The sequence below is a fragment of the Heterocephalus glaber genome, unplaced genomic scaffold (assembly GCF_053883595.1).
Source record: "Heterocephalus glaber isolate CG9 unplaced genomic scaffold, H.glaber_assembly_v1.0 deba00000594, whole genome shotgun sequence".
Classification (NCBI taxonomy): Eukaryota; Metazoa; Chordata; class Mammalia; order Rodentia; family Bathyergidae; genus Heterocephalus; species Heterocephalus glaber.
In genome coordinates this window covers 15,388,456-15,414,841 of record NW_028258151.1, presented here as the reverse complement: position 1 = coordinate 15,414,841, position 26,386 = coordinate 15,388,456, and the positions used below count along the sequence as shown (strand labels likewise).

General features: G+C 56.0%; 2 protein-coding genes across 4 annotated transcripts; one reads left to right on the top strand and one right to left on the bottom strand.

Moving 5' to 3' along the window:
- Positions 1-1,304: 1,304 nt before the first annotated feature.
- Positions 1,305-10,528, top strand: Rela (RELA proto-oncogene, NF-kB subunit). The gene is made up of 11 exons (XM_004852383.3): positions 1,305-1,458; positions 2,021-2,047; positions 2,144-2,295; positions 2,426-2,574; positions 3,573-3,664; positions 3,988-4,119; positions 5,264-5,368; positions 5,797-6,009; positions 8,224-8,304; positions 8,387-8,461; positions 9,174-10,528. The coding sequence occupies exons 1-11, from the start codon at positions 1,452-1,454 to the stop codon at positions 9,785-9,787; spliced, it is 1,647 nt and encodes a 548-aa protein (XP_004852440.1). The 5' UTR covers positions 1,305-1,451; the 3' UTR covers positions 9,788-10,528.
- A 3,066-nt stretch (positions 10,529-13,594) lies between these two features.
- On the bottom strand, positions 13,595-25,782 carry Sipa1 (signal-induced proliferation-associated 1). 3 transcript variants are annotated; one of them, XM_021264591.2, is made up of 17 exons: positions 25,679-25,742; positions 25,452-25,541; positions 22,616-23,392; positions 21,954-22,081; positions 21,694-21,870; positions 19,212-19,386; positions 18,464-18,567; positions 18,039-18,196; positions 17,342-17,951; positions 16,764-17,038; positions 15,139-15,357; positions 14,923-15,034; positions 14,729-14,837; positions 14,552-14,653; positions 14,403-14,457; positions 14,114-14,192; positions 13,595-14,029 (listed from the first exon to the last, which is right to left on the bottom strand). In XM_021264591.2, the coding sequence occupies exons 3-17, from the start codon at positions 23,292-23,294 to the stop codon at positions 13,883-13,885; spliced, it is 3,129 nt and encodes a 1,042-aa protein (XP_021120250.2). In that variant the 5' UTR covers positions 23,295-23,392; positions 25,452-25,541; positions 25,679-25,742; the 3' UTR covers positions 13,595-13,882. The 3 variants fall into 3 exon arrangements, with proteins under 3 accessions (XP_021120250.2, XP_012930408.2, XP_004852443.2); XM_013074954.3 differs by lacking the exon at positions 25,452-25,541 and having other exon boundaries at positions 25,679-25,781; XM_004852386.4 differs by lacking the exons at positions 14,403-14,457; positions 25,452-25,541 and having other exon boundaries at positions 25,679-25,782.
- Between the last annotated feature and the right edge of the window lie 604 nt (positions 25,783-26,386).

Here is a 26,386-nt window from a genome sequence, read left to right as displayed (position 1 = left end):
TGGATAACAGATGTGGAGCACGTGGGTGGATATCAGTGAGGGTGGTGGTCTAGCCATCTCCTGACATACTGGCGTTCATGATATTAACTTGAAAGTTATTTGTTAATTTTTAAAAAGAGGACCATGCACAGGTCAGTGATATATGTCGTTAGCTGGAGATTACAAACCATTCTGTGGATCCGCAGTTCACCTCCACAAACTTAACTGATTTCTCTACCGGGGCCAGCCCCGTGAGAAACTGAAATGAGTGGGAGGGGTGCTAACTCTATTTTCACGTTTCTCTTCCTGTTTTCTCAGAGCCTGGGAAAGCAAGTCAGAATTTCCAATCTTTTCCAATTCCCACATGATTTCCTAATTTAGAACAAATTCAGAGAAAATAAGTCCTTCTCCATCTGGAGCTCTTCCCCATACTCTTCTGCCTGCTGCGGAGAAACAGGAGGCCTGGGGTGGGGGTGCTCAAACCAGGTTCCCACCCTTGGCCTCAGCTTTGACATCCATACCCTCCAACCTGGGACCCGGACCGTTAACCACTGCAAATGCTGTCTGAGCCCAGGCGCCCGCGAGGACTTGGGGAGACGCACTGGGGACAAGGCACCTCAGGGGTCTGGGGCCTTGGGATCAGGGGCACAGAGGCAGAGAGAAACCCAGAGTTTACTCCGAGCACGTCCTACACTCATCGTCCCTGAGGGCTGCAGGTTGGCTGCAGCCACGTTTCAGCAGGCAGGTTGACAACTCTCGCCAGCCGGGGGTTGCAGCGGACACATCCTGGCGAAGTCCACCGTCCACGCTCCCTCCCCGGCTGCCTCCAGATAGAGGCGGACAAGGAACTAAAACGTGCTCCGGGTCAGCAACCACCAGAGGCACCTTGATGGCTCGGGAAGCGCGTGGAGCTCAGCCACCCGATCTCTGCGGGCGCTGTAGGCCGGAGCCTTTCCCCGTGCAGGCGGGCGGCCGCGGCCGTAGCCCCGGCAGTGCTCCAGGCCCGACCCAGGGTGACATCACCTAACTCCTCCGGCAGCGGGAGGAGGGCGGGGGACCCGAAATCCCCTAAAAACAGAGTGAGTAATCGGCAGGCCCGCCCTCCAGGCGGAGCCAGAGGTCAGCAGCGAGCCGAGCCGCCCATCGCCCGGGAGCGACCTCCAGGCGGGCAGCCTGTGCGTCCCGTCCCGGGCACGGCGCGCCCTTACTCCCGGCTCCCAGGCAGCAGCGGCTCAGAGGGCGGCCCCTCAGTCCCCCCGCGGCGCTCGCCCGCTCCCGGTCCCTGCTCGCGGCGGCGGCTCAGCGCGCAGGCGCGGTCAGATTCCGGGCAGTGACGCGGCGGCGGCGGCGGCGGCGGCGGCGGCGGCGGGCGGGCGAGCGCGGGTCGCATTTCCGCCTCTGGCGAATGGCTCCGCTGTAGCGCGCGCCGCGGGCTTCGCTGCGACCCCAGCCCCGCCCCCCGGACCCCAGCCATGGACGGTGAGGGCGCCCTCTGACCCCGTGGGGTGGCCGTGCCTGCGTCTCCGGGGCCGCGGCGGGAGCCCCCGCGCCTCCCTCTGACCCCTTCCGGCGCTGCGCAGGGAGCGGCCGGTCGGATGGTGGCGCGGCCCGGCGCGGGGCGGGGCGGGCAACGAGGGGCCTGACTCGGTTTCCCCTCTGGGTGGAAGGGGGTCTGTGACTCAGTATCCTCCCTGGGTAGGGGTTCGCAGTGAGCCGTGACTCAGTTTCCCCCAGGGTCAATGGGGGTAGCTCTGACTTCGTTTCCGTATAGGGGAGAATGTATCTGAGTCAGTTTTCCTCTGAGGATGAGGAGTAGGGAGTGCCTCTGGCTTGGTTTCCCTTGGTAGGGCAAGGAGTCCATACTATTTGCCCTCAGGAAACAGGTGCTGGTGGTTCTTTACTCCCATCCCTTGGTTTCAAGGCAGGTTGTAGAAAACAGGTCCTGACTCAGTTTCCCTGGGAGGAAGCCTGACCCCATCAGGCCCTCCCTGGTGAGAACAGGCAGTGAACTTGTGCTGATCCTTGTCTCCTCCCCTTTCAGACTTGTTCCCCCTCATCTTCCCCCCAGGTAAGTGGACCATCCTTTCTCAGTGGTAGGGAGGGGGCTCCCTGGGGCTAGGAGCCACCGGGCAGCACCTGACTGAGCTGGTTGTGGCCCTTGTAGAGCCAGCCCAGGCTTCTGGCCCCTATGTGGAGATCATCGAGCAGCCCAAGCAGCGGGGCATGCGCTTCCGCTACAAGTGCGAGGGCCGCTCAGCAGGCAGCATCCCAGGAGAGAGGAGCACAGATACCACCAAGACCCACCCCACCATCAAGGTCAGCATTGCCCCCAGCGGTGGGAAAGGGGTCACAGGTGTAGCAGAAGGGATTGGGGAGCTCTAGCTCCCTTGCTTCCAGGCCGTTCAATATTGCTGGGCCTTTAGAGCACTCTCTGTACTTTGGACAGATCAATGGCTACACAGGACCAGGGACAGTTCGCATCTCCCTGGTCACCAAGGATCCCCCTCACCGGCCTCACCCCCATGAGCTGGTGGGGAAGGACTGCCGGGATGGCTTCTATGAGGCTGAGCTCTGCCCAGACCGCTGTATCCACAGGTGAGCTCCTTGAAGGCTAGGGGATGGTGGGAGAGTTGGGGACAGGAGGCCAGGAAGCTGAATAGCTGTTCCAGTGTTACTCTTTTCTGGACACAGAGCAGAATTCCTCACTTCTTGCTCTGTCCCTGGGCTCTGCAAGTTGACTCCTTTTATCTTGAAATTATCTGTTTTTGGCTGGGGATTTAGCTCAGTGGTTCCGCCGCCTGCCTTGCAAGCGGAAGGATCTGAGTTCCATCCCCGGTACCAAAAAAAAAAAAAAAAAAGAAATTATCTGTTTTCTGTTCTGTCTGTAGCAGATGGGAGTCCACGGTGTAGTCCTAGTCACTTTGGAGGCCCTGACCTCTCTGTGTAGAAGGGCAAATTCCTTAGTGTCATAGTTCTTTTTTTTTTTTTTTTGGTACCAGGGATTGAACTCGGGTCCTTGTGCTTGCAAGGCAGGCGGCAGAACCACTGAGCTAAATACCCGGCCCAATGTCATGGTTCTTGTATGAGAAAACCATTGAACTTACAGACTCTCCTAGAGCTTACTTACTAGTTGACAGAGACAGGCCATAAATAATTTTGAAAATAAAGAAACTATTGTTCGAGATTAATAATTTCAATGGTGAAAATAAAACAGGGTAATAGGTAGGCTATCCCAGGATGGGGAGGCAGGAAAGCTGGTCTAATCCCTTTGGATTAGGAGGTCAGGAAAGGCCTCTTTCAGTGGAGGTTTGAATGGTGAAGAAGAGCAGAGCCCCATAAGAAGGGATTGCACACAGGATAGACCAGGGCATGGCCTTTAGTTAGACGCGAGCACAGAGTTTGGAGAATGGAAAGGAAGCCTTGTGGCTGGGGCTGGGGAGCCCTTAGGGAGGCTGCATTGGCTGGGTTCACCCCAGCACAGGAGGAGCCCCTGGAGGGCTGGCCACAGAGCAGTGACGGGGTGGGAAGACTGGATGAGCAGGAGGGGCCAGGGTCTGCTTGAGACACCAGACTGATGTCTTGGGGGCTCTCAGCTTCCAGAACCTGGGGATCCAGTGTGTGAAGAAGCGGGACCTGGAACAGGCCATCAGCCAGCGCATCCAGACCAACAACAATCCCTTCCAAGGTGAGGAGGGTGCAGACTTGGTCTGCCCATAGCACTTCTGTCCTTTGTCCACCTGCCCTGCATCTCCTGCAGTGGCCAAGACTCACAGTGCATGTGGAATCTTGCCACCCATTTAGTATACACTCCCATTTTCCTCCTGGGAAACTGAGGCCCCAAGAGAGGACTTGACATTCCAGGCCACCACAGAGTCAATGATAGGTCTGGAACTTTCGTTTCCCTCCTCCCTTAAACAGCGCCCCCAGCCCAGAGCTCCCTGCCCTCCCTCATCCCCTCTTGTGCCTGCCCCAGCTCATGCTTTTCTGACCATCTCTTTTTTCTAATAGTTCCCATAGAAGAGCAGCGTGGGGACTATGACCTGAATGCTGTGCGGCTCTGCTTCCAGGTGACAGTGCGGGACCAGTCAGGCAGGCCCCTCCGCCTGCCGCCTGTTCTCTCGAATCCCATCTTTGACAACCGTGAGTGGCTGGGGGAGCTTTGGGAAGAGGAACAGAATGGGTCTGGGTCAGAGGAAGGGGCAGATGGGTGTGCCCTGGGAGAGGAGCTCCAGCTTCATTGAATCCTGGAGTGTATTCATCACCTGGCCCCTATGTGGAGATCATCGAGCAGCCCAAGCAGCGGGGCATAGAAGCTACATCTTGAGGGCAGAGAAGACTCAGAGCTGCCCTCAAGATGTAGCTTCCAGGCTACCAGACAGACTGATTGTAAATGGGCATTTTCCATGTTGTGTATGAGAGGGTGGTGCGCCCGGAACTGTGCTAGTGACTCTAGGAAATGAACTCCTAGGAAGAAGATAATACTGAACAGTAATAACTCAATGGTGGGAGCTTACAGAAAGCTCACAGATAAACTAGGCTGATGTTGATCAATTGCAATCTTTTCCTTTTTTTTTAAATTTTATTTTTATTTTTTGGTACCAGGGATTGAACTCGGGTCCTTGTGCTTGCAAGGCACGCAGCAGAACCACTGAGCTAAATCCGCAGCCCTTACTTTTTTTTTTTTTTAAAAGACAGTCTTGCTATACAGTTCAGGCTGAACTGTGTAGCCTAGGCTGGCCTCATACCTGCAGTAGTCCTCCTGCCTCAGCCTCCTGAGTGCTGGAATTGCAGGCATGTGCCACCACACCCGGCTTCAACTGCAATCTTAAGTAACCAGCAGAACAAATAAAAATAAAAGGGCTCTGGAGACCCATGGGTGGGAAACCAGTGTGAACTGGGAGTCAGCAGGGAAGTGTTTGTGGCCAAGGTGCATGTGAACCTCACCTTGAAGATACACCGGGTCAGGAGGAGAAAGGGAAGGTGCAATCAGATCATTTCCCGCTGCACTGAGAGCTCTGTGAGGGCAAAGAGATGTAGGTTTTGTGCTGTCTTACTCTCCTTCCCTCCAGCCATGTTGAGCTCATAACAGGTAAAGAGCTGTGGAATAGGCTGGGGTGAGGGGCCAATGAGAATGGTCTGGCTTTGGCCACAGAGGTGTGGGCAGCAAGCTTTGGGTAACCTTGATGCCGCGCCAGGCTGGGCTGCCGGGGCTGTTGCATCTCCTGCAGGACACCCTGGGGACCTCTGGTGGTTCAGGGCTTCCTTCCTTATTGTCACACCCTAGGTGCCCCCAACACAGCTGAGCTCAAGATCTGCAGAGTGAACCGAAACTCAGGGAGCTGCCTTGGTGGGGATGAGATCTTCCTACTGTGCGACAAAGTGCAGAAAGGTATGCGCCGGGGTCAGGGCTGGACTTTCTAGATCAAAAGGTGAGGGGCAGGGCTGACCAGAGGTGGCAGTGCCAGGTCCTTCATTCTTTCAAGGTGACACTCAGGAGACAAGCATCAGACATTGGGGACATGCTGGGTCTCAGTTGTGCACACCTGTAATGCCAGCTACTTCGTAGGCTGAAGCAGGAGGTTTGCAAGTGTGATCCCAGCCTAGGCAACTTAGCAAGACCCTATCTGAAAATAAAATGTTACAAAAGGGCTTAGGATGTAGTGGTAGAGTACTTGTCTAACACCTGAGAAGCCCTGGGTCCAGTCCACAGTACCACAAGAGAGGAAGTAGTGTAGTAGTGTAGTGGGGTGACAGGATGTGTGTGTGTGTGTTGGGGAGTGAGATACACTGACCCATGCTGCCACCCATCTCCTACAGAGGACATTGAGGTGTATTTTACCGGACCAGGCTGGGAGGCCCGAGGCTCCTTTTCCCAAGCTGACGTGCACCGGCAAGTGGCCATTGTGTTCCGGACACCTCCCTACGCCGACTCCAGCCTGCAGGCCCCTGTGCGAGTCTCCATGCAGCTTCGGCGGCCTTCTGACAGGGAGCTCAGCGAGCCCATGGAGTTCCAGTACCTGCCGGACACAGGTACATAGCAGGGAGGGTGGAGGAGGGTGGCAGGCTCTCGCTGTGAGAAGGGCTGGAGCTGGCCATCTGGCTGCAGAACCTGGGATTTATTCAGTACAGTCACTGCTGCAAGGATGGATCACGTGTACAGTGGTGTTGCCTTGACACGCTGTAGTCAATTTAATTTGTGTAAACAGACTGATACACGGTGATGAAACACCTGTTCATGTCATGAAATGACATGTGACTATAATAAGAATCCATTTCTGGGTTTTTTTGTTGGTTTTTGTTTTGTTTTGAGACAGTGTCTCACTCTGTAATTCAGGCTGGCCTTGAGTTCATCATATAGCCCAGGCTGGCCTTGAACTCTCAGTAATCCTCTTGACACAGCCTCCCGAGTGCTGGGATTACAGGTGTGCACCACCATACCTAGCCAGAATCCACTTCTTGCCTCATTTAATTAATAACTGTATTCCATCATTATTAAAATCATTACCTGATTTTAATCTCTCACCAGCTTTTTGAGGGTAGAGCCTTGCCTGAGCGCTCATATCTGGGGAGAGGCACAATCAGCATCTGAATCCAGACCATTTGGCCCCAGGATCCTGTTGTCATGTGTTGTGTCACCTGTCACTACCATACAGCCATAGTTTGGTCAAGGCTTTGAGGGCCCACTTGGTAGCAGGACCTGTGCCAGGTGTGGTAGATGCACAGATGAATAAAGCAGGTCCCCTGCCATTCACGAGCTTGTCACATGAGGAAGACAGACACGAAGAACACATCCTCATGTCACAGAATGACATGCGAAACGGAGGAGCATGCACAGTCTGTAGGAGCACAGGTGTGGGAGCTGGTGACACATGACAGAGAAGGTGGCATTTACCTTAGGGACAGACTAAGGAGCACATTTTCCAGGCGGCAGCTGAGCATCAGAAGGAGGGGCACGGGACTGGCGAGTGCTTGCCTGCTGAGGGCCCTCTCAGCCACAGAGCTGACATGGAGCAGTGAGTAGAGCTAGCAGGAGTGCTCTGGTAGGCGCCAGCCTCAGTGCAGTGGGGAGCCACTGAAGGTGTCCGAGCGGAGTCATGACCTAGGCCTGTCTGGGAGCTCATGCTGGCTGCTGTGTGTAGAGACTGGAGAGGCAGAGGCTTGAGGCTGGGGGCCCATTCTGGAAGACATTGCAGTAGTCCCAGAAGAATGGATTCAGGCGTGAGCCTTGCAGAAGGGGAAGATCATGCCCCCATCCCTGTCCTCTTCAGTTACCCTTCAGCCCCACAGCCATTTTTCTGTGACATGCCAAACTCAGTCCTACCTTGGACCTGTGTCTTGGCTGTTGCCCCGCCTGGAACATGTGGGCCCTTAGCATTTGTGTGAGTGGCTCACACCAGTCCTTCCCTGAGCTCTCTACACCAGCCCCCACCCCCCTGCCCAACCCGCCATGCTGCCGAGCTGTTAGGTCACCTGTTTACACACAAGTTTCCTCGGACCTCACCTCCTTCCAGGCACTTTTTAAGATCTTGTTTGTGCACATGGTTGTATTCCTGTCTCTCTGTCACTAAGATGTCACCTTTTTGAAAGCAGGTCCCTGTGTGCTTACTCAAAGCCATATCCCAGTGCTAGGAGGGAGGCCGGCACATAGCATGTGCTTGTAAATGTGTCCAGTACAGTTAGTGACTGGTGGGGGCAAAAGAGGTGTTAGAGATGGTACCAAGATTCCTAGTTTTGGTGACAGAGAGATGGTGGTCAGGGGAAGTGAGGCAAAAGAACCAGGTTTTTGAGGAAAGATCATGAAGCTGGCTTTAGACTAAAGGAACTGAGGCAGAAGATGGTTTGGAAAGCTTGAGATTAAAGTGGCAAACTGTTAGAGGTGAAAGCCTGTGCATTATCTTAGGCAGCCTGTTGTGCCCCAGCATGAGGCACATCTTGCAAGGCCTGGGTGGACTCTGGGGTGAGCAGTGCAGGTGACAGCTGAACTGTAGGCTCAGGCCCCTGTTCTGGCACTGGACCCCTCAGCAGGGCCTCTTCACTTGGCATCACCCAAGTGCCTTTGAGGGGCACATTCAGGCAACAAAGCTCTCTGAGAAAGCTGTGGGAATCAAAACTGCTGAGTGTTAAGAGTCACACATCCCTTCTCACTGGTTGGGAGAAGGAGTCTTGTGAAAGCGTGACTCCTCACCTTCTTCCTGAGGGACCTCAGCGGAGGCAACAACCCTCACTCTCCCATTCCTTCCCCAGATGACCGTCACCGAATTGAGGAGAAGCGCAAAAGGACATACGAGACCTTCAGGAGCATCATGAAGAAGAGTCCTTTCAATGGTGAGATGGGGACTGGGGAGAGCCCATGGACCAGGGAGGCGACACCCTGGGGGCTAAGAACTGACCCTGCCCTTGCCTGCAGGACCTACTGATCCCCGGCCTCCTCCCCGACGCATTGCTATGCCTTCTCGAAGTTCAACTTCTGTCCCCAAGCCAGGTAAAGATTTTCTTTTGTCCCACTGGAACAACAGTTTCCAATCTCATTCAGGCCACAGTTGTGAACTATGTAGAAGGGAGATGACCAGAGGTAGCCCCACAGTAGCAGATGTCTGACACCTGCATTCTGTGGGGCTCATGCTCTCAGGGGTGAGGCCTGCTGACCTCTATCAGCATCATCTGGGGAGCAGTGGTGTGTGGTTTCTTAGGCCCCTTTCCGAACTGGAGGCTTTGGAGGTGTGACACAGGCACCAGCAGCTTTCCAGGGATGCTAACGTACATGGAAGTCTGAGGAGAAGAGTGAAACTCTCTTTGGATACCTTGGGATATAGATGATAAAAGTGGACAATCTCTGCCCCTGTCAATTAGGAAAGCAAAACAAAACAAAACCCACCTCTAAAGTAGTATGACATATGTGCTGGTATGTGGCTCAAAAAAGGGTTACAAGTGCCCACTCTATGCCACTACTCACTGGGTGCTCGTCCCCTTTTGATTGTTTTTGTCATCTGTAAAATAGGAGCTTTTCAGGCTCCAGGAGTCAGAGAGACTTCCAGAGAGGAGGGGAGGCTAGAATTGGACTTGGCAGACCAGGTCAGATTGGAAAAGGGGGAGTTTGAGTGTTGACAGTAGCTTCTAGGGAGCGGTTTGGGTATGGAGGATGGGGTGGGTCTCTAGGGCTTGTTCTGACCCGTGCCTCTCTTTCTCTCCTCTAGCCCCCCAGCCCTATGCCTTTACATCACCCCTCAGCACCATCAACTTTGATGAGTTTTCCCCCATGGTGTTACCTTCTGGGCAGATCCCAAGCCAGGCCTCAGCCTTAACACCAGCCCCTGTCTCTGTCCTGGCCCAGAACCTGGTCCCTGCCCCCCCCATGGCACCAACTCTGCCCCAGGCCCCAGCACCAGTCCTAGCCCCATGCCCTCCCCAAGCTGTGGCCCCACCTGCCCCAAAGACCACTCAGTCCGGGGAAGGTACGCTGTCGGAGGCCCTGCTGCACCTGCAGTTTGATGCTGATGAAGACCTGGGGGCCTTGCTTGGCAATAGCACAGACCCAGCTGTGTTCACAGACCTGGCTTCTGTCGACAACTCAGAGTTTCAGCAGCTGCTGAACCAAGGTGTATCCATGCCCCAACCCACAGTTGAGCCCATGCTGATGGAGTATCCTGAAGCTATAACTCGCCTGGTGACAGGTTCCCAGAGGCCCCCTGATCCAGCTCCCACCTCCATGGGAGCTTCAGGGCTCCCCAATGGCCTCTCGGGGGATGAAGACTTCTCCTCCATTGCGGACATGGACTTCTCAGCCCTTCTGAGTCAGATCAGCTCTTAAGTGGGTGACACCAGCCCTGCCCAGAGCATCAGGTTGCAGGGGATTGAAGCCTTCCCAAAGCACTTATGGATTCTGGGGGGCATGCTCCATCTTTCCCCAACTTCCCTGGGTGATGTCTTTCTGGGGAGCACATTTTATTCTTTTATTGGCAGTATCTATCTCTCTCTTTGGAGGTGCTTAAGCGAAGCATTAACTTCTCTGGAAGTGAGGGAGCTGGGAGGACTCAGACTCTTATCCTCATGGTCAGTTCCCTTTTATATAGGGACCTCTGGGTTCCCCCATCCCCATCCTCCAGCTTCTAGCACTCTTCTAGAGAGAGGGGCAGGCTGGAGCCATGGCCTTTGAGGCCAAAGTCTTACTATCAAGTGTCTTCCTTAGGTCACAGGTTAGCATACACCTTGATGTAAAATCATGCCCCTATGACCAATTCCTCTGTGGCACTGCCTGACACCAGTGCTTGAGGGGCTGGGTGGCCTTCCTGCCCTGCAGAGATCTTCGCCAGCTTTCTTTGCTCAGCTGTGGCTGAAGGAAACAGAACCAAACTGGCCCTCTCTGGTAGCCTTAGGGGGTTTGGCCTGCGACTTCCTTGCTCCCTCATTTCCTCAAGTGCCTTAATAGAACGAATTGTTGGGAAAGTGGGAGAGGGCAGGCTAGAAGCTCTCCAATCAAGATGCACGGTTTTCAAAGGAGCTTGACTCTTGCTCTTTCCACTCTGAACTAATAAATGTGTTACCAAGCTGGCCAGAGATTTGCTTTCTTTCAGCAAACACTGGCAAACCGCTTGTCATGTCGGGCTGGACATTTGTGATACTGAGTTGAGTGAATATGCATGTGGTCGTCTGGGAACCTGTGGTCTGCAGAAGCCCCTGGACCCCTCAGTTGCCATCTAGTGGGTGTAAACAGGCAGCTAGGGCAGAAGTGCCTACACAGAAAGCCCAGCAGAGCCCACTGCCTGTGGAGATGGAGACCAAGCGTCGTCTTGGAGACCCTATTAGCTCTAGGTCATAGATCAGCAGAGGATGGATTCCAGAGGGCCTGGCCAGCATTTGGAGGCTGCTGGGTAAGAAAGACTGATGTTGGGCCCAGGAATTTAGCTCAGTGGCGCTGTGCCTGCCTCGCAAACGCGAGGTCCTGAGTTCGATCCCCGGTATCGCAGGAAAAAAAGACCGATGTTGGGGCCAGGCTCTAAACGAGGTTGTGTAAGCAGTTTGGGCTTTATTCCATGGGTGAGCAAAGGAGTTTGCCCCTGTCGGGGAAAGGGCAGTGCCTGGGAAAGGGTTATGGCTGCCCCACCAATTCTATGATACCCTGTTCTGGGAGGAGCGACAAAAATCTTAACCCACCACCTGTTTAGGGGCCCTAAACGAAGGCCAGGGCACAGACCCTGAGCTAGAGAGAACATACTTCCGGTTTGGTCGGGGAACGTGCAACAGCGAACGGGGGGGGGGGGGGGCAGGCTCCTTGGGCGCGCATGCGCACAGGTATCCTTTAGCCCTGAAGCGGTAACGCGTTCCACTAAACTCCTAGGCTGAGACCTACGGTGTCTGTTTGGGACTTTGCACTGTTGCAGCAACGTGAGGCCAGGAACACACTAATCAACATTAGTGGGACGCTCTGCAAAAGTTAGCGAGTGCCCTGGAAACAATCTTCATGTACAGATGCCGATGGACAGTGCCTGCGAGAGAAGATACTAGCGGGAAGAGGAAAGTTGGTGAATCGGAAGAGGTCTGAGGAGTCGAACTTGAGCTAAAGAGCCGGGCAAGGTGGTTCACGCCTTTAACCTCAGCAATCTGGGAGGTTGAAGCAGGATTGCAAATTCCAGCCCAGCTTGAGCAATTTAGCACTTGAGACTGTCTCAAAAAGGGAGCGGGGAGGTGAGACTGGGGATGTAGTTCATTGCGAAGATCCTTGGTTAGGTCCTCAGTACCACCAAAAGAAAAAAAAAATCGCGTCTCAGGGTAAGGAGGCGGGCCGAGGCGGTGCCTGAAGGAAAGCTGGGCCATTCAGGGAGCTGGCTAAAGTGAACGCCCCCACGGGAGGCGGAACCTGAGCTGGCGCTGGCGGCTGAACCTGTCGCGGAGCGCCCGCGGAGGCAGGACTGGGCTGGATGCAGAGGCTTCTGAACCCGCGAAGCCACCCGCAGGCACTCAGCTGAGGTCCAGGGAAGCGAGTGGGCCCTGATGCTCCACTCTAGGCTGTGCCTCGCTCTTCTTGGCTGTCCCAGTGACCTGCAGAAACCCTCTCATGGTTCTTCCCACACTCCCTGAGTGACCTCACCATGTTCATAGCTCATCAGTCTTTGTTTTCAGCCCAAGTCTCTTTCCCCTTCATGCAGCCCACTGGGAATTGCCACTCTGACGTCCTTGGAGCCTCTCTAACCCTGTTCCAAGTGACCTCAACCATTCCCAATCTGCCCCCTCCCCTTCCTCCCTGTCTCAGCCACCACCCTGCCAGCCTCTAGGGACTCCAGAGAGAAACCCAGACACTACTGTGGCTGCCACTTCTCCAGCAACTCACATCCAGTCCTTATGAGGTCTTGACAGATCTCACTTCTCCAGATTGTCACCACTATGATCATCTCGTTTAAGTCACCACTACCTAATTCCAGGGCTGCTGCTGCAGCTTCCTTTCTCCTTGGCCCCACTGCAGTCAGAGGACTCTGACATCCAACTCTCATGGGTCACTCTATTTAAACATCTGTCAACCACATGACCAGGTCCCAATTTTCTGCAGACACACCCCCAGAATGACCAGGGGCCTCCCTCCATAGTGTCCATGAAGGCTGCTCACTCTAGTCCACAACCAGGAAAAATGGCCACAGTGCTGGGAATTGCTGACCCAGGATCCCTAGGACAGGGCCCAGCTTTAGCCTCCCTGACCCTGGATTCCTGTATGTGCTCAACTCCACTTTAGTAAGCTCATCCGGGTCCTACTGGATACCTTTGGCATCTCTGCCTGGTAAGCTTCTTCCTCTTCAACCTTCAAAACTCAGCCCTCATGTGACCCTCCATGAAGCCTTCCTCATCCCTCTTGTCACTCACAGCCCAGCTCATCCTGCCAGAGTCTATATTAACAGACTTAGGACCTAGGTCTCAGCAGAGTAAGCGTCAACCAGACTGGGGAAGGGCTGGACAGACATGTGATGCTGGATAAGTCACTACCCTGTCTAGGCCTCAGGTCAGAAAAAAAGGTTTCAGTACAGTCCAAGTTGGAACCTGTTGGGCCGAGGATTTAGCTCAGTGGTTCTGGCACCTGCCTTGCAAGCGCAAGGTCCCGAGTTCAATCCCCAGTACCAAAAAAAAAAAAAAATACAAGTTGGAACCTGTTGATGCCACTGAGGAATGTCCGGCTTGGTGCAGAACAGAGGGGTCATGTGCTGGTGAGCACAGAAGTGGGTTGAGGGCAATGTCCTCCAGACATAGATCCAAGAAACTGCCACCCCTGGAGTTGCACCCTTGCAAGACGTGGCCAAGTGGCCAAAAGAGTGACAGGCTTGGAGGCTCAGTGACTAGAGAAAGGAGAGTAGGGCCTGCCTGAGACACAGGCTTCCCCAGACCCCTAAACTCTGTCCTTCCCCTGGCCTGAAGAGCTACCTGATTTCTCCACCTCTGATCTTAGCCTCTTAAGATGTGGTTTCAGGCCTGAGACCTGAGCAGATCAGGTGTGGAGTGTGGCCACCTGCTTCCCAACAGAACTAAAGAAATGTTGGTGGGAGAGAAGCCAAGGAGCTTTGTGTGACCTCTGAAAACACCCCCATCCCAGCATGTCTTGAACACGTATATAGAAGAAATAGAGTGGCTTCTGAGCTGGGTGTGGTGGCACACACCTGTAATTCCAACACTCAGGAATTCAGCTGAGACAGGAGGATCACAAGTTCATGTCTCAAAAAATAACAAAAAAAACTTCTCCACAGAATATTTACAAACAAGGAAAAGTGGGGGCATCTTTGCCACCAAATGGGTTGGGGAGTGGGTACAGTGCTAAGATGTGCCTCAGTGCAAGGAGAGATCCTGAGGAGGGCCCAGGGCCGGTGAGACCCAGGCACCCTAAGGCAGTTCCGAGCAGGTCCATAGGCTGAGGCAGGACCAGGTGGTCTCATGCCAGGTCAGTGGTGGGTGAGCCCAGCTGCTTAGAGGCCAGAAGCAGGCGGGTGGCTGCGCTCTCAGACTCTGCCAGCAGCCGCTGGTTGTTGTGCCGAAGGCTCCGTACCTCCTCCTCCAGGGCTGCCCTGTCTGCTTTCTCCTGGGGAGGAGGACAGCAGTCACCAGCTACCCCTTTCCTGGAGCAGCCCCGGGACTCCCCACAGGCCCCAGACCACCTCCTTACCTTCTTCAGGTCCTCCTGCAGCTTCCTAAGCATGGCCTCCAGGTGAGAGACCTTCTCTGATAGGCTCCTAGGTTCTGGCCTGAGAGCATGGGGTCAGAACTCAGTGGGACCAGGGCGGGGCAGCACCATGGGCTGGCCCCCAGAGACCCCTAAATGAAGCCCCCAGTCCTTCTTGTCTGAGACAAGTGTCTGTGGATACAGGGCCTGGGTGATGCTCAACTTCAGTGGGTGGGAACCAAGGTTGGGTACACAGGCGTGGAGAGGGGCTACATGGGGCAGGGAGCCTTACTCAGCATCAGACTTTGGAGTTCCCTTGGGGTCTCCACTCTCTGGGATGGACTGGCCTATGGGATAAAGGGGCAATGAGGGCAGGTCTGAGAGGGAGCAGGAATCCCATCTTAGCTCTAGCTCCTCCCTCCAGAGCCCTAGTGGCCTCACCCTCCCGGGACAGTGACTCCAGAATGGTGTTACAGGTGGAAGCGATCTCCGAGATGGACTGCCACTCATCCTCCAGCGTCTCGCTGCCAGCTTCCGACATGACTGTGAGCAGCAGAAGGCAGGCTCAGTGTGAGGAGCCCCAGAGCCGCCTTCTAGCACCTCTGGCTCCACACTCACTCTTGCTGATGGAGTTCCGCAGAGACAAGGTTCGTGGCAGGAAGGAGGCCTTCAGTTCTGGGGCCAGGTTGTCCCTGTCTTCATGGCCACTGGGGCTGCCTGGCTGTTCCTGGGGGGGAGAAATGAAATGTCAGTGCAAAGACACCCACTGTCATCTCTGTCCTTTTGAACTCCAGAGCCTTGTTTCTGCTCACCTGGGAAGGAGGTGTCTCCCTGCCAGCACCAGGTACTGCTGGTTTGGCCGTGGTGACCAGGAGGAGGTCTGGAGTGGTATTGGGTAGGACCGGCGCCTCATCTGACAAGGAGCTGGGGAGAGCAGGGCTGGCTCAGAACTGGAAGCTGCTTTCCCAAGACTCTGCCCATCCAAGCCCCACTGAACTGGCTGGGGACGGAAGACCAGGAGGGTGCACCTTCTAGGTGATGGTGAATTCTGGCTGTGCAGGAACTCAGTCCTCTCCTCGGCCAGATCCCCGGGCCCTGGAGGGCCACCACCATCTTGTAGGCACAGGCGCAGGAGCTGCTTTGCAATGGGCTGTAGGACCACCTCCAGGGTCTCATCCTGCGCTGGCTCTGGGGCCACCCGCCGGCTGGGCTCCTGCAGAGACAGCGTGTAGAGCTCCGAAAAGCTCCTGGGTGGAAGGGAGGGGCAGTGTCAGACTGGGCTCCCCAAAGCCCCAGTGTCCTGCATCACCAGTCCCACCCCCAGCTGCTGCCAGAGGAGCACTGCCAGGATGCAAGCTCCCCAGACTCCCTGACACAGTGAAAAATGTGGGCCTGGCTAGTGGACATTTTTTTCAGACCTGGGTTCAAGTCCCAGTCCTGTCTATTCTGGACAAATGACTCGAAAAGTGGCCTGATCCCAGGCTGGGACAGCTTGAACAACACATGGAAATAAATCATATGGCATCCAGAATCTCCTCCCTGCAACAAAATCCAGCCTGTGTCTTTTCTTTCTTTGTTTTAAGCATGTGTGCCTGTTTTTGTAACTCTTGTGAGCCAATAATGGTTTTTAGATGTTTAAATAGTTAAAAGAAATATTCAACAGAATATTGGATGACAAGAGAAAATTAAAGTCCATCCAGACAGCATGAATTGACTTGAAATTTTTCGACCTTAGCATGGACTTATCATTAGTAACATACACACACACACACACACACACACACACACACACACATATGTTTGTGTATGTGTGGGTTGTTTTTTTTTTTTGTACCAGGGATCGAACTCGGGACCTTGCACTTGCAAGGCAGGTGCCGGAACCACTGAGCTAAATCCCTGGCCCTATATATACATATGTTGAACCTAGGAACTTCATACTGAGCTACATCTCCAGTCCCTCTAAATTTTATTTTGGGACATGGTCTCACTAAGTCAATAAATTATTACCCAGGATGGGTTCCAACTTGTGGTTCTCTTGGCTCAGCCTCCCAGAATACTAGGATTACAGGTCTGCACTACCACACCTAGCTGAGGAACATCTGTATTAAATCCAAACATTCCACTGGCCATAAAGTTTTAATAGAATTCAACCACGCTCAGTTCACTTACAGCAAGAATTGAGTAGCTGCAGCAGAGTTGAGATAGCCTAAAATATCCACTGTCTGGCCCTTTACAAAGTTTGCCTGTATCTGGCTTAGTACAGTAAGTAATCAATAGTGGGATGTGTGTTAATACTTTTTAAGAGTGAGGGTTAGCTGGGAATGGTGGCACACGCCTGTAATCCCAGCACTCAGTACTCCTGAGTCTGAGGCAGGAGGATCTCTGTGAGTTCGAGGCCAGCCTGGGCTCCAGAGAAAGTTCAAAGTCAGCCTGAACTATATAGTGAGACCCTGTCTCAAAAAAGGGGGGGGGTGTTAGTTTCTTAACTGGTTCCACTCTATGGGTAACGTGCAGTTCAGAGAGGTCAAGACATGGAATTCTGAAAAGAGAAAAAGGCAACTACACACGAATCTTGGGAGCATACTGAAGGAAACCTGGGAGTCACAGATCAGCCGCTGGGCCCTCCCATTTCCCCGTGTCCGGGCGCCCTGACCTGCGGGGCCGACCGCTCTCTTCAGGGGGCAGGACGGTGACGCAGACCTTGGGTGCCGAGCGCAGCAGCTGGGCAGTGGCCTCGGGGCCGAGGCTGGGCAGTGTCCGGCCGCACACGCGCAGCAGGCGTGCCCCGGGCCGCAGCCCGGCCTTCTCAGCGAAAGTGAAGCGCTCCACGTGCGTGATGAAACCCTCGGTGTCCACCTCGAAGCCCAGGCGGCCCTGGCCATCGCGGGGTGGCGCCAGCTCGCGGGTCTCGCAGCCCCGGCTCACCAACTAAGGGCGAGGCAAGGGCGGGACATGGGTGGGGCTTCTCTGGGTAGGACCACCCCGTGCCACCTTTGGGGCCCCTCTCCGGCCCACACAGTATTTTCTACACCCTGCGAGGAGACTACTACCGACCCACCCATTCAGGACCAGCGGTCGCCTGCCAGAGGCCCTACACCAGCTTTGTCAGGCCCCCAAGGCTGGCTCGGCGCCCTCCCACTCAGCTTGCTTTTGCAGAGGTGGCAGCTCCAGCGCGGGTTCCGCCCCTGGTGTGGGAAGGGACCGCGGACTCCTAACTCCTCCCGGGCTCACCTGCAGGCGTGTGACCACCTCGCCCACCGCTTGGCCAGGGGCCCCATCGAACCGCAGTGTGATCGCCTCCCCGCGACTGTGGTACAGGTCGAGCTGCTGCTCCGAGAAGGTCCAAGCCAGCACGTCGCGACAGGCGCAGTTGAAGACGACGCGGCCATCGCGCGGCGCCACCAGCACCAGCGCCTCCGCGGAGATGCCCAGCAGACAGGGCAGCTCGGCACTATCCGGGCTTCCCACTTCGGCTCCCACTGCGACCCGCGCCCCTGGCGCCGCGCGCACACCCCAGGTTAGCGCACCCGCCGCCTGCAGCTCACAGCCCGGGCTCCGAGGGGTCGCCCGGCGCCTGCCCCCCAGGGAAGGCAGCCCAAAGCGTGAGGCCGAGTCCAGCGACGTGGTGGTCACCTCGTTGGTGGCCAGGTCCTGTAGGTACTGCTGGCGCGTGCGCGTGGCCATGGCGTGGAACTGGCGCGCGTGCCCCGCTGCCTGCTCACCATTGAGCGCCTTGGCCAGCAGGAAAGCCCGAAAGTCGGCATTGGCTGAGAAGGGGCCTCCGCCAGGGGGCAGAGCTGGCCCGAAAGCCGGAGTGTCCTGGGTGCGGCTCACAGCCACCCTGCATGGAGGAAGGCTCCATGAAGGAGGGCAGGGCAGGTCCAGGACTCAGTGCCCATGGGAGACCTAGGGCTACCCTGGCTCCCACCTGTATGAGGCGTGTGGGGTGCAGGGCGCATGCGCCCGCACCACTATGAATACATGCTGGAAGTGCGAGCGGATGGTGGTGGGGCAGAAGGGCTTGCTGCCAGGCTCCTGGAACACGATGGTCACAATGTCATTGCCGATGTGGCGCTTCCTCAGGAGCTGGGGATTAGATGATGAGGGGTGTTACAGGGGTTGCATGACCCCCTGAAACCCTCCTCATTTGGGCAAGGAAAAACCTTGACACCAGTGGCTTCCCCACCTGCCCCTGGAAAAGGCCTGAGATGTTTGTCTTTGGGAAGCTGCCACCAGGTTGTTGGGGCCAGCAGACCTCAGGCCAAGGTTCAAAGATTGCCACCCTCGAAGCTCCCTCGATGGTTCCCCAGGAACCCCTGGCCATTTCCCAGACCCATCCTAGACCCCTCACACCTGCTGCTGGTTATTAGGGGTGTAAGGCAGCATCGTGGAGACGTGGAACATGATCTCGTGGTCCTGGTACATGGTGTAGAGGGAGTGTGTGCCTGTGGAATCCGCTGTGGCCAGGGAGTTGGGGACACAGAGAGACAGCTAAGAGAATCTGAATGACTTGAACCTGGTGTCCCTGTTCACACTTAGGAGACTCCATGCCCAGCCAGTAGGTGGACAACCCCAATGCCCAGGCCACCAAGTCCAAGGGCCTCAGCCTTGGCTGGTTCCCTGTTCCCCATAAGCTGTAGCCTTACACCAGGGTGAAGGGACACAGAGTGAAGACACAGTGAAAAACAGTCTCAGAAGGAGGCAGGAGGTGGATGTCCTAAGAGAGGACGGATGTTAGCATGAGTACATGGGGCATATTGGCAGAGTGGAAGGCATGCAGGTACTCTGGGGCCTAACACCCAGGGAGCCAGGGTTGCTCCCCGCAGAGGCCAGGCTTCTGGAATGTGTCAGATGGAGGGGGTTGTGTCCCTCAACTACTTGGTCGCAGATCAGGTAGTAGGACATCAGGTTCTTGGGCAACAGTCCCAGCCTCCTCCCAGCCCATCACCTGGCTTTGTAGCCAGATTCATCCTCAACCTACCCAAAAAACTCTCCAGCCCGCAGCCCCAACCTTTGGCCAATATGGACAAAAGAGTGAAAAGGTGGTTAGTTTGCCCCTCGTGTGGAACTGTCCCTGCCCCTCCAGAGCCTTGTGCCTCACTTTTGGTGTCCAGCTGGGCCCGGTAGCTGTCAAAGCCTTTGAGCCGAACCACGTCACCCAGCAAGGTGAGGAACTGTGTGAAGGCCATTCCTGCCTCCTGGTTGTTGTACATCTCCTCCTCCGAGCCCTGGCCGGTGCGACAGTACAGGATGCCCACTTTGCGCTGGAAGCTCAGCTGGAGAAAGATCGGCAGAAATCTTAGGCCTCAGTCTCTCCCAGCACTGCTTCCACTGCGTCATGGGGAAATAAATGGTCAGAACACTGGCCTGCAGGTAGCTGCCTCAGTGTGTTGCCCTGAGCCCTGGCCCTCTCTGAGCCACTTCAGCATCCTCGACAATCACATGGGTACAGGCTGCCCTGCTCCTAGTGCTCAGAAGTGCAGGGGAGGTCAGAAGTGGGGCGGGACGAGAGGAGGTTGGTTCTTCAGTGACAACAGATGAGGTGAGTCATAGAAAGGACCCTACACATGCTGCACTTGGTCTCAATACATGTCCATATCGGCATCCTCCTCAACTCAAGGCACACTGTTGACCCCCATTCGAATCCAAGGTGTCTCCTCCCACCCCATTTCTGCCCCTCCCCCTGCGCCCATTTCTGCACACTCTGCTCCTAGCTCCTTTCTATATGCACATGACCCTGCATGGTTCAAGGCGCTCTGATCCCATTAAAGCAATTCTCCGTCACCTCTCACCCGCCATGTTCATAAGCTCAGTGGTAGAGTGCTTGCCTAGCAAGCATGAGACCCTGGGTTCCATTCCCTGCCCCACAAAATAACTTATGCTGGGTGGTGGTGCATGCTTGCAATTCCAGCAGTCTGGTAAACTGAGGCAAGAAGATCAAAAGTTGGAGTCCTGCCTGGTAACGTAGCAAGACTGTCTTAAAAAAAAAAAAAACCAAGGGGCTGGGGATTTAGCTCAGTGGTGCTGCCACCTGCCACCCAAGCACAAGGACCCTAGTTCAATGACCGGTACCAAAAAAACCAACCAGGGATATAACTCGGTACAAAGGCCCAGGGTTCAATTCTCTGTACTGCAAAAGATAATAACAAATAAACCTCCCACACACTACAGCCCATGGATGCTCCTCATCTTGGTAGCCTCTTGGCCATAGTTGGCCCTGGGGACCTCTTCTCCACCTAAGCTTGTCCCCTCGGTGACTGCAGCAGCCACTTCTAGAGTACAACACTCCATCTCTGCCTGTGGCCAGAGCCTTCTCCCAAACTCCGGGCCCATTTCCCCAGCTGCCCAGAGGCCCTTCTGGCACGGGGGCACCTCGCCTCCTTGCTGGGCTTTCCCTGTCCCTATCCCTCCTCCAAAGTCCCTGGCTCCGTAAAAACACCATTTCCCTGGGCCAAGAAGCTAGGGAATCTCAGCCCTCCCCATGTTTCAGTCATTCACAGGGGATACTCACTCTACCCCTGGACTGTCACCTGTTTGTCACCACCATGTCTAGCTAGGTCAACAGCAACAGCCTTCCGTCCAGTTGCTGCCCCTCCAGACTTGTCCTCATCCTGGAGTCAGATGTGCTTGGAATCTTTCTTTGGCTCCCCAGTGCCCATGGGACCAAAGCAGGCCTCTCCCTGTCCCCCTCCACCCACACTGAAGCACATGTGACATGCATCCAGTCTCTAGACCATCACACCAGCTGCTTCTTCAGCCAGAAAGCCTTGCTCAACCCTGTCTGCCCAGAAAACATGCTTTCGCCCTGGCTTATGCTCTTGCATTTCCTCTGTGGGGTGAAACCTTCCCCCAGGAAGGGCTGTCAGCACCACCTCTGGGCCCCACAGAGCCCTCCACATCCCCTTTCTCTGATATCCTGCTCCTATTTCTGCATTTCTCTATGGGTTCCTGACCCGCATCCAGCTGTGAGGCACTCCAGGAAAGCATTTGGTCTGGACTTGTCCCCAGAATCCAGTCTGGGGCCCAACACCAAGAGGACATGAGACATGTTTGTTGAGTGACTGATGGATCAAATGCTACAGAAAAGAGCCGGGGTGGTAGGCAACTTTGGGAAGGAGTGAGCACCCCACATTGAAGGGAGACCAAGTTGGGCCTGTGAAACAAACTGGCCAGGAACAAGGGAACTGCAGGAGAGATGGGGTCAGGACCAGGGCTTCAAGGTTGTGAGCTATATCACACCACCTTGGAGTTTTTTTGTTGTTTTTTTTTTGGTACCAGAGATTGAACTCTGGACCTTGCACTTGCGCAGCAGGTGCCAGAACCACTGAGCTAAATCCCCGGCCCACCACCTTGGAGTCTTTAAGATGCAGCTCTGATTCGGTCAGCAGGCTAGAGCCTCAAAACATGCATTTCTAGCAAGCCCTCAGACGTTGCAGTATCCAGACCTTGCTTCTGGTGCCTGGCCTGAAATGCTGAGGTAACCTGCTTTCTGGGACCACTGCCCAAGCCAATGTCAGGTCAGAGCTGGGGGCCCAGATGCTGCCAGGCTGAGTTCACACCTCCCTTCCCTCCTGGCCACTCACCACTTGTTCATCCAGCGTAAGCAGTGTGCGTGGCACCTTGGGGGACGCTGAGCCCAGACGCAGGCATGATGGGCTCAGCCTTGGCGCCACGTGTTCCAGAAGCTTCCTTGGAGACAGGCCACGTGGGGGCCCTGGTGGCAGCGCATCCTCTGAGATGGTGCCTCGGAGGGTCCGGAGCTGAGGAAGAGGTGGAGTGGCACTTAGGATCCATAGCTTTCTGAGGAGGGAACCCATGCCCTTACCCCGTGACCCGGGCCCACCTGTGTGGTCCGCACAATGACACGATAGCTGTGCAAGGTGCTCCCTCCGCTGCCCTCCTTCTCCTCCCGGCGCAGGCTCACTGCCACTGGGCCCAGCTCCTCATCTACCCCAAAGAAGTTCTGATGTTCTGTGGGGCGGGAGGTGGATCTCACTCACAGGAACCCGCCACTAAGTCCCTCCCTCAGCCCCAGCTCACCAAGTGTAGACATTGGATAAGTCCTGCCCCTCTGCAGCCCCACCCACATTGCACCTTGCCCAGGGCCCAGGCAGCCAATGTGTGGTTGCTGTCAAGTTTGATGCTGCCCAACCCTGCCTGGGACACTCATAGTTTCCATTCCAAGGCCCCAGGCCCTCTTTTCACTGGGATGGTAAGAACAAGATTTCTGAGTACAGGGCTTTCAGGCTTGAGTTTTCACCTCTAGACAGGAAATCTTCTGTCTAGGAGGATAAGCCAGGAGGCAGGATGCCCAGCCCTGGCCTGGGGGAATGGCCAGGGGCAGTGAGTGTTAGAACCAGCAGAACTCTGGTTCAGCTCCTTCCTATAGCCAAGGGACCTTACAGGAAAAGAACAGCTCATGTATTCTGCTGTGTGCCCCACAGGTGACAGAGAACTCTGCCCAAGACCTCTTCCTGTCTATCCTTGGACCTGCCTGCCCCTCACCTTTGCCATAGAAGTACTTGCGGTAGTAGCCAGCACCCAGGTCTGCATGCTCCAGGCTGTAGGCTGTGGTCCGGTTCTGTGGCTCTTCCAGGATGGACACAGCCGCGTTGGGAAGTGCAGGGGGCACAGGTGGGGACATTGGTCCACCCAGACCTAGTTCACCCTCACCCCCAAGCTCACTCACAAAGCCAGGTGCCCCAAGCAGCAGATCTGAGATGGCAGACTGGTCCTCAGCTGAGGCTGGAGTTGCAGAGCTGGCCTCCATGTGGCCCCGGGTCCCCTGTGGTTGTGGAGCCCAATCAAAGAGCAGGCTCTGCACGTCATAGTGAGCAAACCACCGAGGCTCCAGCACTGGTGGGTAGGTAGGCTCTGGCTCCTCTGCAGGTAGCCCCAGCAAAGCCAGTGGGTCAGTGAAAAGCCGGGTGGGGACTGCAGCAGGACGGCTGGCATCCTCATGGCTGTGTGCCCGGGCTCGGGGACTGGCTGGGGTGGGTGGCCGGGCCTCGCCTGCATCGCTGCCACTGCGTAGGAGTGGGCTCCAGGCTGGCCTTGGCTCAAAGGTGTGTGGTGTCAGTGGGGGCCGGGCTGGCTGGCGCAGCTTTCGGGCAAAGAGGTCATCAGTGGGTGCAGGGGCCGTGCCCTGCCGTGGGCTCCCCACACCACCAGTCCACATGGGCATGCTCTGTGGGGCTGGCTCTCTGGGGGCTGGGCCGCATTAGCAGATATGGGTGTTTGGTGACCAGCCGGCAGGCTGAGGTTGTGGCAGTGGTTCCTGCCCTGAAGGAGAAGGGGGCTGCTCAGAGGGGCCTGAGGAGAAAACAGGAACCCAGGCCCCCAGCCTGGCCCTCCACCACCCCGGTTGGCTTCCGGCCCCCTCTGAGACCATCAAAGCTGCTTCCGCTTTCCTGGCCACTTCCTTGTCTGCCTAGGGCTGAGGTTTCCAGCACCCTCCCCGGCTCGGTTTCAACAGGGTCAGGGCCTGGATGTGGGACTCTGGCCCTGAGGGTCCTAGAGCCTGGGGACCCCTGGGGCTGCTAGTCTCCCAGTTCCCATCCAGAGACCTTGGCTGTGGTCTTGGGCCCAGAGTGAGGGTCCCCACCAAGGCCTGGCCCAATCAGGGAGACAATTCTTTTCAATTGGGATGGGAAACCTCTGGGGCCAGTGTTGTCTGGGTCCTGCTCAATTGACAAAGGGAGGATGTCCTGTCCCCAGAGACCTTCCTCCCTGTACCTCCCACTTCCTCCTGGGTCCCAGAGGAGCTGAGCACCCAGAGACCTGCTTCCAACGCCCTGGCTCCTACAGCCCCAATACTCCGAGGACACAGGGGCTCCCAGGAGTGGCTGCAGAGTAGTAGGAATGACAAGAAGACATCCTTCAACACAGGAAATGGCCCCAACTTGGCCCACCCCCCTGCCTATCCCCCACATCCTGAGGAAGATGCTGGGGTCATACCAATTCAGTAATGGGACCCAAGTCACACTGGCCTGAAGGACAGACCTGGGCCCACCCACTTGCAGGTTGCTGTGCCCAGGCCTGGAGAAGACAGGGAGTTATGCTGACTGGGTCCCTTTGCTGGAACAGGGACCCATGGGAACCTCTATCTACTTAGTCTCACTGACGTGGACAAGGACATCTGAACTCCTTGTGACAGAAGATCAAACCGAGGTCTTAAAAGGTGATGCTTTTCACTGAAGCAATTCCATGTTAGAGGTAGGATTTGAACCTAGGTCCAACAATCTCCAGGGCCTAACAGAACTGCACCTGCTCACTCCTGTCCCTAGCTACCCTGTGTGCAGAGGTGTGGGGGTGGTGGAGGATGGGCTGAGGTTCACGATCTCACAGGATGTAAGACTCAGACACTCAAGGCCCCAGGGACCTGCTGAGCATGGAAATGTGGTAAGACCAGGGCTAGGTGTAAAAGGTGGTGTGAGAACATGAGGAAGAATCACCCCCAGGTGACCCTCAACAGAGGTGGCAGCTAGGGCAGGGGCCTGGGAACCCTTACCGGGGGTGCAGGCAGCTACTGGTGGGTCTTGGCACATAGTGTAGGAGGAGGGGCTCTACACAGACCTCCGCTGCGCCTCTGGAGCCAAACAAGGACATGTCTCCAAAGCTCACAGGCCTCCTATGTTGGTTTCTCCTTGGACAAGCTCAGATGTTGACCTTGAGCCTCTGTTTTCTTATCTCTAAAAAGGGGCTAATTATTCCAGTCCCCTCCCAGGGCTACTGGGAGACTGAAGCTAGCCATCTATGTGCACGGCAGACACAGGCTCCCTGTTCCATGTTCTAGGCATGCTCATGCAGACTTGGGTCCCAGGTGGGGTGTGGTGAGAGAGGGCAAGAGGGAGTCTGTATGGGATCCCAATCCACATGGGCTAAACTCTGTATATGCGTGAGTGAGCCCTTCGAATGTGTGCTGCCCAGACCTTGGGCTGCTTTGGGCCCTGGCCCTGCCTTAAGGGGGTGTTCCTAGGCTCTGCCCCCCATTCCACAACTTCACACAGGGTCCATTGAGGCCGGGACATTCTTTGCAGCCTATGTCACTGAGGGGGAAGGGGCAGCCCCGCCCCCACAGATCCGGAAGGCCTGGCTGCCCCAAGAGGAGGCCCTGGACTCTTCCCAGCACATCTGGAGGTCATGACCCCATTCCTGCTGCCAGGGGGCGCGACAGATGTTTCCTCCCTGTCCAGGCCTGAGACTGGGAGACAGTGTGCAAAGGCTGGGGAGGAGGCCGCCAGGGAAGAGGAACCCCAGAATAGAGGGAGCCCATGCACTGGGCTGCAGGGGCAATAGCCCGAGCTCAAGAGAGCAACTGGGAGTCACTGAGTCCACTCACCGGCTCAAGGGCCGGGCAAGGCCCTCACGCAGAGGGAGCGGTAGCCGTTGGCCTGAGGCAGGGGACTGGACACGCTGACTCCGAGTTGAGCTGGAGCCAGAGGGAGACTGAAGTGTGCAGGCAAAGGCGCCAAGAAGTCCGTGCCCCCACCCACAGCCCACAGCCAGGCCACCTGGTACCTTGTCTGACCGACCCCGGTGCCTCCCGTTCCCAGCTCCCACCAATACCTCCGGGGCTCCTGCCTGGCCGCAACTGCCTCCCGCGCCGGTCCCGCTGCCTGCTCTCCAGCTACCACTCCGGGCGCCGGCTCCGCCTGGGGTGGGGCCAGGCGGGGGCGGGGCCACACAGGGGGCGGGGCCGGCCAGGAGCCTGCCGCGGCGGGAAGCGAGCAGGCGGGGACTCCGGGTCTGGCAGTGGTCAGCCCTGCACGCAGCTGGAACACAGGCCCAACCCCGATTAGCTGTCCAGCCTTCGACTGCTCTTCTGACTCAGCTCACGTCCACGCTGAGTAATGGGAACAAGCGTACCTGCCTTCCAGACAAACCCGGAGGGTTAGAGGCCACCTAGTGTCTGGCTCCTGCCTGACACATATCAGGTGCTCAGGACCCAAGCTCCCTGGGCAACAGCTCTACACACTTTTCACACTTTTTTTTTTTTGGTACCGGAGATCGAACTCGGGTCCTTGCGCTTGCGCACCAGGCAGCGAAACCACTGAGCTAAACCCTGGGCCCTCACACTTTTTTTTTTTTTTAAACTGGGATTTAAACCCAGGGCCCACACAATAAGCTGCATCTCTATCCCTTATTTACTTATTGAGACAAGGTCTTGCTAGGTCACTAAGTTGCCTAGACAGGGCTCCAACTTAAAATCCTCCTGCCTCAATCTCCAAGACTGCTGGGATTACAGGCGTGTGCCACTGAAACCAGCAACAGGAG